The sequence below is a fragment of the Alligator mississippiensis genome, chromosome 4 (genome assembly GCF_030867095.1).
Source record: "Alligator mississippiensis isolate rAllMis1 chromosome 4, rAllMis1, whole genome shotgun sequence".
Classification (NCBI taxonomy): Eukaryota; Metazoa; Chordata; order Crocodylia; family Alligatoridae; genus Alligator; species Alligator mississippiensis.
Window position 1 is genome coordinate 48,579,627 of NC_081827.1, and position 14,614 is coordinate 48,594,240.

A 14,614-nucleotide genomic window follows, 5' to 3' on the forward strand; every position below is an offset into this window, starting at 1 on the left:
TGTTAAAGGAGGTGTTTTTGTTTTTAATTGTAACTGATTTTCATAATATTCAAGTAACTAAAAAACAAGTCCCCCTTTCTTCCTTCTTGATACCAGTATTAAATTATGTCAAACCCTGTGTCTTTTTTTCCCCTCTCTAGTTCAGAGGTAAAGTGCCACCTCCATACAATCCAGTGTGCAAGGTCATCGACTGGATTCTTGCTGTTTGGCACCAGCTGAACTCCTGCTTATCCCGGCTAGGTGCACCTGAAGCAGTCCTAGGGCCAAAACACTTCTTCTCTTGTCCAGTGGTGCCTGGTTATGGTCACATGACAGTGAAGTAAGATTTATAGTCCCTCTTTGGCAATGTAAAGGTGCAGTGAGATACACCTGCTCCCCCCATCCCAGCCTCTAGCCATTTCTACCTTTGACTTGATTTTGATTTCTTTAAAAGTGTAACATTAACCATACTCATAATACTTACACTTGGGGTAGTTACAACAAACCTGTTGAAGTCTTTTAATTTACTGATATGTAGTTTCAGACATAACTCCACCTTAATGTATTTTTATCCAAGAATATACATAAAATAAACACAGCTGCAATTAATATTTACTGGCTGTTTATTGGCAGTGTGATGGCGAACTGTGTTGTCACGTAAATGCTTATAATTAGGTTCCATTAACAACTCAGTCCTGTTGTTTCAGTTTCTCTGGCTGAACAGGAAGCTCAGCAAACTACCAGAGACAGGTTTTTTGCACCAAGAAATGTTCTGATTTATTTATTTTTTAATCACAATTTGGATTCTGAAGAGCAGAACAAATAAATCAGGAGAACTGTCAGTTCACACAATCAGCTTGGCCAGCTTCTTTTTTTGTCCTTAGTCTTAAAAATAGATGTGATCATCTAAAGAATAGTATTTTGGGGGGTTTTTTGTTTGTATTTGCTTTAATATGCTATGAAAGGGCCTTACCTTAGCATAGTTTTTTTCTGTTTTATGCGTTGGAAGCATTAGGTAGCTCGCAGCTAGTGTACTTGCAATATTATGAGCTTGATCAAGACATGCAGATTGAAAGACAGACACAGGGATGGATTTAAGCAGCGGGCTTATGTGAAAGTTTGTAATGTATAAAAACGATATCTCAAAGGCACAAAATGTACCTCTGTACCCTATTGGAACTCCCCCATAATAGGTCAGATATGTGTAAAATTTCTTTGACAGTGTGTCCTAAAGAAATTTTTCTTGCTTATATTATTATTCAAAGGTGGATGTCCAAGCTATGGAATTCTGTAATTGCCCCCAGAGTTCAAGAAGCAATACTCTCCAGAGCCTCTGTGAAGAGACCATCTGCACTGGGACAAACAGCAGCCAAAAAATATCCTAGCCAAGGACAACAGGCTGTGGTTAAAGCTGCGCTCAGTATCTTGTTAAATAAAGCTGTCCTGCATGGCTGTCCTCTTCCTAGAGCAGGTACTAATAATACTTCTCAGCTGAAAAGCAAGTAGTTTGTATATTAGAATGGCTTAAGCAGAATTAGTAATGTTTAATAATTATGCTAAACCTACTTTAAAAAGCTTTTTGCAGGTGTGGTGTGAAGTGTTGCAATTAAAAACATTTGTATCCATTGGATGGAATGTACATGAGAAATGTCTGCTGTTCATATTAATTTCTTTGCTAACTGCTTGTCACTTTTTTGGCTACCTTGCACTATCAACATTACTTTTAAATGTGTGGTATTTTTGTTCAAGAGCTGGATCATTATAAAGCAGACTTCAAGGGAGGAAATTTCCCTTTATCTGTGGTTGCAAGTTACAAAAGCTGTAACAAGAAAAGGGGTGAAAATGCTTCTTGGAGAAAAGTGAGCACAAGTCCTCGTAAGAAGTCAAGCCATTCATCATCATGGAACAAGCAGGAGACAAACAGAGATGGTAAAGCTTGTGTTTTGAGTCTTGGAAAAGGTGTTAGGGGTTGACCTAATATTAGGTTGTTTCTGTTCCAGGGAAGGAGGAAATACCAAGATTCTGTTTGTTTCGTAGATATGAGATTGGGATGTTTTTGTTTATTTTCTTCATTATTTTTGTAACTCCTTTAATTTTCAGTAAAAACAGCTGAAATTTAATATTCATTTGTGAAAACTGTTTGACTCTCTTTTCTGGTGCTTACATTGTATCTGGTTTAAACTTATTCTTGTGGTTAAATACCCTTCCCCTTATTTCTGGTACATAAGGAGGTAAACAGTATTGTAAAGAGATTATATTATCATTATTTTGTGCATGTTTTACAAGCACACAACAATAATGTAAGCAATCCAGTTCTAAGTAAGAATAAAAGCAAATATGCGCTTTCTTGTTATGCATCAATTCAATTTTGCCACCTAATTTGAATTAAACCAATTTAGAACGTGGATGGTAGACCTCTAAAGAATGACATAGGATACAGTAAGAAATTATGTTGGAAGTGCAAGTTAGACATACACTTGGTGTGTCCACACAAGATGCTTTACTACACAATATATTAATCTGCTGGTGGCTGGCAGGTAGCATGAGGCTGAAGCTCCCCCTGGCTGTTGCAGGGTGGTAGAGCAGGGCGGGAGCAAATCTGCTCCCAAAAGGGAGCACATGTGGACACGCACCTAGGTAGGCTTACTGGGACTTTTACTTGCGCAGTACTTGTAATGTGCAGTAAGTCTACTTTGAATTAATAGCACATATAGAAATGCCCACTTTTATCTATCTCAAAATGGAGAATATCATCATGCCATTATACAGATCTGTGGTGCATCCACATTTCAAATACTGTGTGCAGTTCTGGTCTTTGCATCTCAAAAAGGATGTAGTAGAATTAGAAAAGTCACAAAGAAGGGAAACAAAAATGATCAGGGGTATGGAGCAGTTGCCATACCAGGAGAGACTCATCATTTCAAAGACGAGTTGTTTGTTTTCCTTCTCCCCGTCATTTGACTAGTAATTTCTGTTTATATGGATCAGGAGATATGTTACTTGTAGGCATTTGGCAGTACTTGAAGGGGGGAAGGAAGCCTACTATATCAAACTTAACCTGAGAAAGGGGGTAGCTCTGGCCCCTTTGTCTAATTGAGCAATGCAGTGGGACCTTAAAGCTATTCTGAAAAGATACAGAGGACATGGCTAGAGTATGCTGCACTTTTAGCCCTTGAGAGTATAATTAGCCAATGAATGAGAATAACAATATAGAATTATGCTTTGTACTAATAACTTAACTTCCCCTCCTTTTGCAGGTGTGAAAGCTAAGAGCACATTGCAACAAAATAGTAACAAAAAGGCTTCTCTCACCAAAAAGTAAGTAGGTTTTGGATTCTAGTACCTAGCAAAAAGTAAAGATAGCTGAATTGTATCACAAATCAGTTCAGTTTTGTGAGCAAATGGAGTTTTTATTGGATTTGGATCCTCTTTAGTTTCAGAACTAAAGAATTGTAGGCTTTTTTCACTCTAATTCTGGAAAAATAGTTTGAGGCTTTTGTGCCTTGTTTCAGTAGCTCAAAACTTGCAGCATTGTGTGTTCCTTCTATGTGGTGTTCAAACTGTCTAAGACCTGAGTAATAGTATATAAGATTCCAAATATTTGGCCTTCCAAAAGGCAGATGGCTGCCTTTTCACCTGAAGTCATACCAAAAAGAACCTCTGGCTATTTCAGCCTAGTGATTGACGATCTAAAAATGTAAAATACTTGCATTATAGCTTAAATAACATAGGATTTCTTTAAGTAGCTAATGGAAGTGGCAGAAGGGAGCTGCATTTTGTGCTACCACATAGAAGACTGAAGTCCAGATTTGAGACTTAGAGACCATCATATTCACAGCTTTGCAGAGGCACCTAATCCTTTGCATTTCTAAAACAATATCTTCTGTCCAAAAAATGAGCAGCTGAGAGCTTTGGCATTGAATTGATTTAGACCGTTGTACATGCTAGTAGAAACATCTTTCATTGGAACGGTGGAGATCGGAGATTAAGTTGGATAGGAGAAGGTCTGTAATTAAGCAACAACATTAAACATTGACAGCTACAGCAGCCTGCATCTGGGATAGTATTTGTACTGCAGAAAGTTGCTGAGATCACTGTGCAGTTGTACAGTGTTTGTACAAAGAGAATGCTATCACTGAAGCCCCCAAAGATAACTGTTTGATTCTGTCATGGCCCTTGTTCAGTTATTTTTTTCTTGTTTTGTTTTCATAGATCCTCAGAAAATGATCAGATAAGAGTATTAGATCTGGAGCAAAGGCTGTCCCTTGGTTCTGATGATGAAGTAGACCTTGTGCGAGAACTTCAGAGTATGTGTTCCAGCAAATCAGAGTCTGATATCAGCAAGGTAAATACAGGAGTTTTCAATAACTTGCATCATTAACTGGCAGCTATTTGCACCATAAAGTATTTTAGAATTATAAATACTTTTTGAACTGAAATACATTCTGAACTGAAGAGGAGCCAGAGTGCACTAATAAATGAAATGATTGAGAAACTCTCATAATTTATTATATACTTTATAAAGTTAAACCTTAAATGTTATATCATATTACATGTTCATAGGAATTTGTAGTGTACATTATAATTTACCAATTCATACATGGTAAGGAACTGAAAGTCATACGAGAGAGCCTACTCCTATGTGTAGGAACCTACCTAAATCGCAGCAGAGGTGTGCTGGGCAGCAGCTCCTTTAATCTTGTTCTTTTCACTGCACTCCATCCCTCAAACCTGATTGCCCAAGGAGCCCTGGTGGCCCTGCTGCTTGCTGCTGATTGGCCAAAAAGCAAAGACTGTGCTTTTAAATATTCCATGTTTTTTGCTTCCCAACTGATCGGCAGCAAGGCCACCAGAGTCCTTCAGCCAATCAGTGATAGGAGGCAAAACCTGCAGCATATTTAAAACTGCAGTCTTTGCCTCTCGGTCAATGAGCGGGGAGCAGCAGGGCTGCCAGGGCCCCTCCACCAATCAGTGGTGACGGGGCACGTGGTGAAAAGAGCAAGATTAAAAGAGCCGCTGCATAACACACTTCTGTCGCAATTTAGGCAGGTCCCTACCTATGTGGGTGTCTTCTCACGCAGCCATACTGCTAAGCTTTCATTAATCTAGTCTTTCTAAGTGACTGTAAATCCAAATGATGTTGCTTCCACTGGAAGAACACTTCATAGTCCAGTAGAAACAGAAAGTTTTTCCTAATATGCACTGTACACTTAATTTGCTTAATGCAATCCTGTTACTTTTCATTGTTACCCCAAAGTTCTCCCTAAATAACTCCTTTCTTGCTTAAACTTTCCCAGGAGTTTTGCTTTATTGTATGTTCTGTGTGATCTTAAAGTACAACACACTTTTTACCAAAACAAAAAAGGTGTTGGAGGAACCTTTATAAATCTATTTAATTAAAAGGTGTTGGGGGAACCTTTATAAATCTATTTAATTAAATCCTCATGTGTAGTGAGCTTTTAGCTGCTGCAAATCCTGGCCTAGGTGCACTAGACCTTTAGATATAATCCACAGCCCCACAGGAGGGACCATTATAACGTCATGCTTAGACTTGTGTTTAAAAGCATGTCACCTAACTGACTTCAGCTAACACTTTTGGAAGTGGAAGGAAGTTTAAAATGTGTTTGCTGGTTGTGAAGAATCCTAGAAATCACAGAGGCCGTGTGTGGGTGTTCTCACTACCCTTCCTTGCTGTGTGGTGGGACCATTTTAATTTTGGTTGGGAGCTCCTTAATACTGCCCTGGAAATACATTTTGGTGCTGGCCATATAAGCTGCCCTCTGACATTTTTTATTTATTTATTATACATTTATTATATATTTATTATACATATAATAAATATGTAATTACATATTTATTAATACAATATTAATAAATATGTAATTACTAATACAATTTTATTAATAATTGCAATTATTAATACAATATTAATATTTGTATTATTACATATAATAATACAAATATTATACATTTATTATACATATTATTATACATTTTTTATTTATTTATTTATCTATTTATTTGATTTATGTATCACCCTTCCCTAAAGAGGCTCAGGGCAGCTTACAGCAGGAGAACTGAATAATTTAGAAAACAATTTATAATGAAAATGGTTATAAAAATTAGAAATTAGAAAAATCCTTGTAAAAAAGGAGAAATCATAAACCAGAAACTCAGTATCCCAGCCCAGCTTTGTTTGCTAAATGCCTACCCAAATTGGAAGGTCTTACAGCTCTTCCAAAAGATGTCCAAGTTTAGGCTCTAGCGGCCCTTAAAATGGAGGGAGTTCCAGGTTAAGGGGCAACAACAGAGAACAGCCTCTCATGTGTTTTCACCAAGCGGACTTGACACTTAATGGTACTTGCAGGAGGTTGCTCTTAGCTGACCTTAGGAATCGCGATGGAGTGTAAGGGGGAAGGCAGTCTCTTAGGCACGTAGGGCCCAGACCATTTACAGCTGTACAGGTTAAAATCAGCACCTTGAATTGTGCCTAGAAAACCATTGGAAGCCAGTGCAGATTCTGGAGCATTGGAGTTGAGTGCTCCTGGCACCCCATCCTATCAGCAGGTGGGCTGCTGTATTCTGCATGAGCTGCAGCTTCCGCATGGTTTCCAAAAGCAGCCCCACGAAGAGTTAGGGGTGTGCGAATCGGGCCGTATTCAATTTGGATTCAGATTCCACCCGAATCAGGGGACAATGATTCAATTAGTTGATTCGGATCACTGTCTCGATTCAATTTGGCCAAATCCGAATCTGAAGATTTGATGCTGAAGTGGTCACCGAGCGCACTGGGGATCCCCCCACGCTCCTGTGGGACACTCCATCTGCCCCACCATCTCAGCATTCATGAGCCGCCTGATACCTTAAGGTATGTAGAAAAAACATTTAAAGCTGTCTCTGTCCAAATCATCGACTCTCTCAGAATCGATTCAGAGGGTTCCGATTCGATTTGGAGAAATTAAAGGGTCTCCTGATTCTGTTCGGATTCGGAGATTTGGCTGCCAAATCGAATCAGTGACCGAAGCTTCGCACAGCCCTGATAAAGAGCATGGCTTTTGGTGATCTAAAAGAAAGGATCGCAGCGTTCTCACCACATGGAACTGGTGACAGGCACTCCGAGCCGCTGCCACTGCCTGAAGAACTAGGAGCAGCAGGGGCTCCAGAAGCACCTCCTAGCTGCAAATCTGAGTGGCAGGAGGAGGCTGAACCCCATCAGTGATAGGTGTTGCAAGCCCTCCTCCTCCACCAAGTTGAGCAGTCTGCCCATCACCATAATCTTTGTCTTGTCTGAATTCAGTTTCACTTGGTTTGTCCGCAGTCAGACACTGGGAAAGGACTGAGACTGCAAGGCCTGGTTCAAGTAAGAGGAGTAAATATGGGTGTTGTAAGCACATTGATGGCACTTTACTCCAAATCTCTGCGCAATCTCACCCAGCAGCCTCACATACACATTGAACAGAAGGAGCCCTGGAAGACCCCATAGGAAAGGCCCCGAGGGGCATTCATCCACACTACACTCTGGGACGTCCCTGCTAGGAAAGAGCGGAACTAATTTAGAGCATCCCTCCGTTTTACATGACCCACCAGGTCATGGAAATGATTTGTCAGCACCTCATATCCAGCTCAATCAAAGACCACTGAAAGGTCTGTTGAAGTAAGCAGGGCAATTTCCTCTGGGAATCTCCAGGTGAAGATTGTTGATCAAGGCCACAAGTGCAGTGTCTGTGCCCTATTCAAGATGAAAGCCAAACTAACATGAGTCCAGGAATCCGATGGCATCCAGATGTGCCTAGAGCTGTTGGGCAATAATCTTCCACAAAAGGTTGAATCTAGCCGTATATCAAGTGAAAATGTATTTATCCTTTTCTTGATGTTTGAACACAAACCCATCCCAGTATGTGTATTGAGAGTAGACACCAAAATCTTTTACTTTTAGACTTACTTTTACTTTTAGAAATCTTTATATTTCAATTTATTTTTCTTCGGTTTTAGATTGCAGATTCTAAGGATGAGCTAATGATGTTCAGTAGCTCTCAGAATGATCCTTTGTTTTCAGCAAAAGTTCCTAATCCAAACAAAACAATTTCACAAAAGGTACGTGGAAAAGTAAATTTGGCTGTAGCATCAAGCATAACTGTGTGCAAACAGTTTTTAAAAGTTTTCTAAAGCTTATTAAAAATCTGTAATTGATTTGTGGGTGGGAACCAGAAACATTTCTTTACTGTTCTAATTCTTTATAGATGGAAAACTAGTACAATTCCTGGTGAAATGATACACTGAGCTAAATTTTATCTCAGGGTATCCGTGCTGTACTCAGTGATTTGTGATTTGCATTTGTGCCTTCTCGTGGTTTTTGTTTTACATGAAAACTTCTATCAGGTTGAGTACTGTGGATGTTTGTTTATTCTTACAAGTTATTTTCCTTCTTTTTTTTTTTAATAGGAGTATTCTGGCTTTAGTTTTTGTAACAATCTTACAAGCTATAACATTGTCAGTGGTAAAAATACTCTCTTCTTTTTTACATAAATGCTTGAATATGACTCTTTTTCTTACACCATCTTTTAGTTGGATGGTAAAGCTTCTAGCTGGCAGAAGTTTTAAGAACTGATTTTAGAAGCTGGGAAAAAAGGCTTATGATGCGAGTTTTAACAAGTTTACTATGCAAGCTTATTGAAAAGAAGGTTGAATGTTGATTCAGTCACTATGTATAGACCCTTGCATATTCAAAAAACTATCTGATGAGGGCAAAGCCAGTTTAACTTTCCAGATAAAGCACAGAAAGATCCAATAGTTGGAAGTTGAAGTTTAAATAAATTCAACCTTGGAATAAAATGGGAGGGTAATTAAACGCTGGAGTGGATTACCATGGGTGGCTATAGCCCACCTTGTGCTTGGGGTCTTTTGGACAATATTAGATCACTTTTTATAGGATATAATTTTATCCATCCGCTAGAGAAAAACAACTCAGCATCCCCGCATGTGAGGGGTCAAGCTGGTAGGGTTACCATATTTCCAGGTCTAAAAAAGAGGACACCAGTCACGGGGCAGAGGGGGAGGTCAGGGGGAATATGATGGCGGGGCAGCGGTGCCCTGCCCTTGCCTCTGCCTATTCTGTTCCCGCTCACTGGCAAGCCACAACCCCCACCCCCCACCCCTGCTGCTGCCCCTGACTCTGGACGCACTGACCCCAGCCCTGTCTGTGCCCCTTGCTCACAAAGAGCAGTATCCTGCCCCCCACCTCTTGCTGGTGCCCCTCACTCCCAACCCACAGCCCCCTGGCACTGCTAGTGCCCTGCACACCCAACCCACAGTCACCCCCCCCACCGTGCCCCTCACTCCTGATCCACAGCTCCCTGCCCCCCTGCTGGTGCCCCTCACTCCTGACCCACAGCCCTTTCCCCTGTGCCAGCCCTGCTGGTGCCCTGTACTTCTGACCCACAGACCCCTGCCCCCTCCTCCAGCCCTGCTGCTCTCTCGGTGTCTCTCTTTTGCTGGCTTACCTGAGTCCATGTGGGGAGCGCATGACCCCCGACAACCAGTCACCTTGCCTGCTGCTCCCATCCCAAAGCAGCCAGTCTGAGACAGCAGAAAACCCAGACATTAGCTCTTTTTTCAAAAACCTGCCCAGACACAGCACAAGGGTCCAAAAAAGAGGACGCGTCTGGGAAAACCCCGGAGGTATGGTAACCCTAACTGCTGGATGGTCACTGTGAACTCTCAGGTCCTTGAAGCTTCACATCTAGGTGTGTCCACTCATTTTCTGTTGGTCTTGGGAAGAGCAGAACTACCTACATAACCAATAACATGCTCATAACACTTATAGTTCCGCAGTTGTGATTTTATAAGAATCGTGATCTTATGCTTCAAAGCTTCAGATACATATAGGAGGGAACTCCCCTTCTCCCTCCAGGTCTAGATGTATCTTAAACATTAGAAGTTGGTTGTCACTTGAGGTGAAACATTGGATGGGATGTATAGGTATTCTCAGATAGTACAGGGAGGCCTCTGTCCTGTATGCCTGGCTAGTGTATTAAGGTCATTACTAGGTTTTCCCCCAGGTGAGACTTGCAGGGACTTTGGCATTTTTACACCTGGGGGCACAGTTGCCTAATTGGATCTCTTCCCTAATCAATTCCCTGCCATTTTTGAGTCCTCTAGCATTGGTAATACCTTTGTCATTGACAACTGAACAGTCTCCCATCCTGTAAGTATAACTTGTGTTTTTCATTCTCACGTGCATTGTCTTCAGTTTGGCTATATTGAGACACATTTTGTTTGACTCCATTGAACCGAATGATTCAGGTCCCTCTGTAACTTGCCTTCATCATCTGGTATCACTCAGTTTTTATGACAACTGCAAATGTTGTCAATGTTGATAGATTGTTGATAAATTAAGTAGCTCTGGAACAGGACAACCTCTGGGAAGCTACAAATAGAAGTAATCCCATTTTATTGATATCTGCCCATTAATGGCTATATTTAGCGTTGTACATTTCCACTTTTTCTGCATCATTGTTTAGTTTCACCATCTGCATCTAGCAGTGGACCTATGCGGGACTTACCAGTTTCATTGTCCCCAACATCATAGAATCATAGAGAAGTTGGGTTAGAAGTAACCTCCAGAGGTCATCTAATCCAACTCCTTACCTGAGGCAGGATCATCCTATCCAAACCACCCTATACAAATCCACAATTGAAAATTTTTGTAAAACAACCAACAATCCTGACAAAACACAAGGCATTAACAAACACCCTAACCTACAATAGGTAAAGCACAGCAGCCAATGTTTCTGCCAAAGGTTACTAATACATGTAAAAGGTTGCTAATATTGGTGCAGTGTGTACCATCTGACCATGGGGTAAAATTCCTTCCTGACCCTAGATATGGTGATTGCCTGGGCAGAGAGGCAAGACCTTCTAGCCAGGAACCTCTGACTTTAAGTACCAGCAGAAGCATTGGCATACCCCAGTCAAAATCCCCAGCTGTGGCTGCAGCCAACACCCAGTGCCTCTGAAGAAGGGTTAAAACCACATGTAACAGAAAGAAATGAGGGGGCAACCCTAAGCCCGCTGGGGGACAGGGGGACTACCGCCACTGCTGGCCCGCTGAACAATCCTTGCAAAGCCAGCGGATCATGGCACTCAAGGGAGCCCACCCCAGCCCTGGTAAAATCTGTGGGCAAGGAAGGAGCCCCCCAGGGGGCACTTGCCTGCCTGTACACAAATGCCAGGAGCTTGGGGAATAAGCAGGAGGAGCTCATCCTCCTGCTCAGTGCAAACAATTACGATGTCATAGGGATAATGGAGACCTGGTGGGACTCCACCCATGACTGGACCACGGGGATAGATGGCTATACCCTGTACAGGAGGGATCGTGTAGAGAAAAGGGGCGGGGGTGTAGCTCTCTATGTTAAGGAAAGCTACGCATCCCTGCAAGCCGATATTGGCGACCAGGGTGGACGGCTGGAGACCCTCTGGGTTAAAATCCATGGGGAACACAGCACAGGGGACACAATGTTGGGAGTCTACTACAGACCTCCCACCCAAAGTCCTGAGCTAGACCAGGAGTTTGCCCAGGAACTGGCTGAGCAAAATCTGAGCGGTCGCAGAGCTTCCTCTCGTGCGTGGATGACCTCTACCTGACTCAAGAAGTCTATGGGCCAATGAGAGGCAAAGCGCTGCTCGACCTGGTGCTGGCTACTGGGGAGGACCTAGTCGGCGACCTAGTGATCGATGGGAAGCTGGGTGACAGCGACCACGAGCTGATCACCTTCACCATCCGCCGAAAAGCTGGCAAGTCAGTCAGCAACACGGAAGTCCTTGACTTCAGGAAAGCTGACTTTGACAAGCTCAGGACGCTTGTCAGTGAGGCCCTAAGGGACTGTGACCACAGGGAGAGGGGAGTTCAAGAAGAGTGGTTGCTCCTCAAGGGAGCGATCCTCAATGCACAAACTAAGTCTATTCCATCTCGGAGGAAAGGCAGCAAGAGGGCACAGCAGCCCCCCTGACTCTCCAGGGACCTAGCAGACCTCCTGAGGCTAAAAAGAAAGGCCTACGAAGGATGGAGGACGGGAGTCACCTCCAAGGAGGATTATTCTGCACTGGTCCGGTCCTATAGGGAGCATACCAGGAAAGCCAAGGCTGCAACTGAACTCCAGCTAGCTTTGAGCATCAAGGACAATAAAAAGTCCTTTTTCAGATGTGGGGAGCCGGAGGAAAAGCAGGGGCAACATTGGACCCCTGCTGAACCAGATGGGGCAACTGACAACTGACGCCCAGGAAAAAGCCAACCTATTAAATAGGTACTTTGCGTCGGTCTTTCATCAGCCCCATGGGACGCCCGTGCCCACTACAGGGCCGGGAAGTCCGGGTGAGGGTGATCCCCTGCCCTCCATTAATGCTGACTTTGTGAAGGAACATCTTGAGAAGCTGGATACCTTCAAGTCAGCCGGCCCTGACAATCTTCACCCCAGGGTACTCAAGGAGCTGGCGAGCATCATAGCCCAGCCTCTAGCGCGGATCTTTGAAAACTCTTGGCGCTCTGGTGTAGTGCCCGAAGACTGGAAGAAGGCCAACGTGGTGCCTATCTTCAAGAAAGGGAGGAAAGTGGATCCGGCTAACTATAGGCCCATCAGCCTGACTTCTATCCCGGGGAAGATCTTAGAAAAGTTTATTAAGGAGGCCATCCTTAGTGGACTGGCCGACACCAACATCTTAAGGGATAGCCAGCACGGGTTTGTTGTGGGTAGGTCTTGCTTGACCAATCTCATTTCCTTCTACGACCAAGTGACCTATCACCTGGACAAGGGAGATGAGATTGATGTCATATATCTTGACTTCAGAAAAGCCTTCGATCTGGTGTCCCATGATCGTCTCTTGGAGAAACTGGCCAATTGTTGCCTTGGGTCCCCCACGATCAACTGGCTGGAAAATTGGCTCCGGGGTCGGACCCAGAGGGTAGTAATTGATGGAAGTCACTCATCGTGGTGTCCTGTGACCAGTGGGGTCCCCCAGGGCTCTGTCCTTGGACCCATACTGTTCAACATCTTCATTAATGATGTGGACACTGGAGTCAGAAGCGGACTGGCCAAGTTCGCCGATGACACCAAACTTTGGGGCAAAGCATCCACACCAGAAGACAGGCGGATGATCCAGGCTGACCTGGACAGGCTCAGCAGGTGGGCGGATGAGAATCTGATGGTGTTCAACGCCGATAAATGCAAGGTTCTCCACCTTGGGAAAAAAAACCCCGCAGCATCCTTATAGGCTCGGCAGTGCTATGTTGGTTAGCACTATGGAAGAAAGAGACTTGGGGGTCATCATTGACCACAAGATGAACATGAGCCTGCAATGCGATGCTGCGGCTAGTAAAGCGACCAAAACGCTGGCTTGCATCCATAGATGCTTCTCAAGCAAATCCCGGGACGTCATTCTCCCCCTGTACTCGGCCTTAGTGAGGCCGCAGCTGGAGTACTGCGTCCAGTTTTGGGCTCCACAATTCCAAAAGGATGTGGAGAAGCTTGAGAGAGTCCAGAGAAGAGCCACGCGCATGATCAGAGGTCAGGGAAGCAGACCCTACGATGACAGGCTGAGAGCCCTGGGGCTCTTTAGCCTGGAAAAGCGCAGGCTCAGGGGTGATCTGATGGCCACCTACAAGTTTATCAGGGGTGACCATCAGTATCTAGGGGAACGTTTGTTCACCAGAGCGCCCCAAGGGATGACGAGGACGAATGGTCACAAACTACTACAAGATCGTTTCAGGCTGGACATAAGGAAGAATTTCTTTACTGCCCGAGCCCCCAAGGTCTGGAACAGCCTGCCACCGGAGGTTGTTCAAGCGCCTTCATTGAACACCTTCAAGATGAAACTGGATGCTTATCTTGCTGGGATCCTATGACCCTAGCTGAAGTCCTGCCCTTTGGGCGGGGGGCTGGACTCGATGATCTTCCGAGGTCCCTTTCAGCCCTAATGTCTATGAAATCTATGAAATCTATGAAACCAGCAAAGCTTAGAAGCATGGGAGATATGCCTATGGTCTACTATGGGTAACTACGCCTAGATCAGGGGTAGGCAACGTTTTTTGTCAGAGTGCCAAAAACCCCCACAATGCTTACCTTGGAAGATGCCGGAGTGCCAGCATGCCAGAAAAACAAAATGAGAGCAGGAGGTACATGGCGGGATGTCCCTTCAGTACATGGCATGTGTACCTGCCCCCTAGCCCGGGCTCTGTGGCTGGCAGCAGCTACCCAGAGCTAGGGCTGGCTACAGCTGGGAGCCTGCAAACAGCTGCACCAGGCTCCGGAGCCCCAGCATCAACTCTGTACCAGCGTGTGCACCTGTGCGTCAGAGTGGGCAGTGGGGAAGGGGCCTGAGGCAGCGCAGCCCTGGTCTCTCCCCTGCTCCCAGCACAGAGCTGGTGACTGGGCTCCGGAGCCCAGTGCAGCTGTTTGTAGCCAGCCTGGGCTCTGGGCAGCTGCAGCAAGCAGCGGGCAGGCTGCAAACAGCTGCACCTGGCTCCATAGCTCCAGCATCAGCTCCATGCTGGTGGCAACTGTGCGCGCACCTTGGGGCAGACAGCAGAGTAGCACTGCCCAGCAGGCAGCTGGGATGCTGCAAGCCCTGCTGGGAGCAGCCC

General features: G+C 44.3%; 1 protein-coding gene across 2 annotated transcripts in view; it reads left to right on the plus strand.

The window, feature by feature from the left end:
* The window catches only part of CTTNBP2 (cortactin binding protein 2), a 174,059-nt gene that overhangs the window by 154,838 nt on the left and 4,607 nt on the right, over positions 1 to 14,614 (plus strand). For both annotated transcript variants that reach the window (XM_014601007.3, XM_059725945.1), the window contains 6 exons: positions 141 to 319; positions 1,245 to 1,450; positions 1,729 to 1,908; positions 3,237 to 3,297; positions 4,192 to 4,324; positions 7,972 to 8,073. In XM_014601007.3, the coding sequence (XP_014456493.2) occupies positions 141 to 319; positions 1,245 to 1,450; positions 1,729 to 1,908; positions 3,237 to 3,297; positions 4,192 to 4,324; positions 7,972 to 8,073 (861 nt within the window). The remainder of the gene's footprint in view (positions 1 to 140; positions 320 to 1,244; positions 1,451 to 1,728; positions 1,909 to 3,236; positions 3,298 to 4,191; positions 4,325 to 7,971; positions 8,074 to 14,614) is intronic.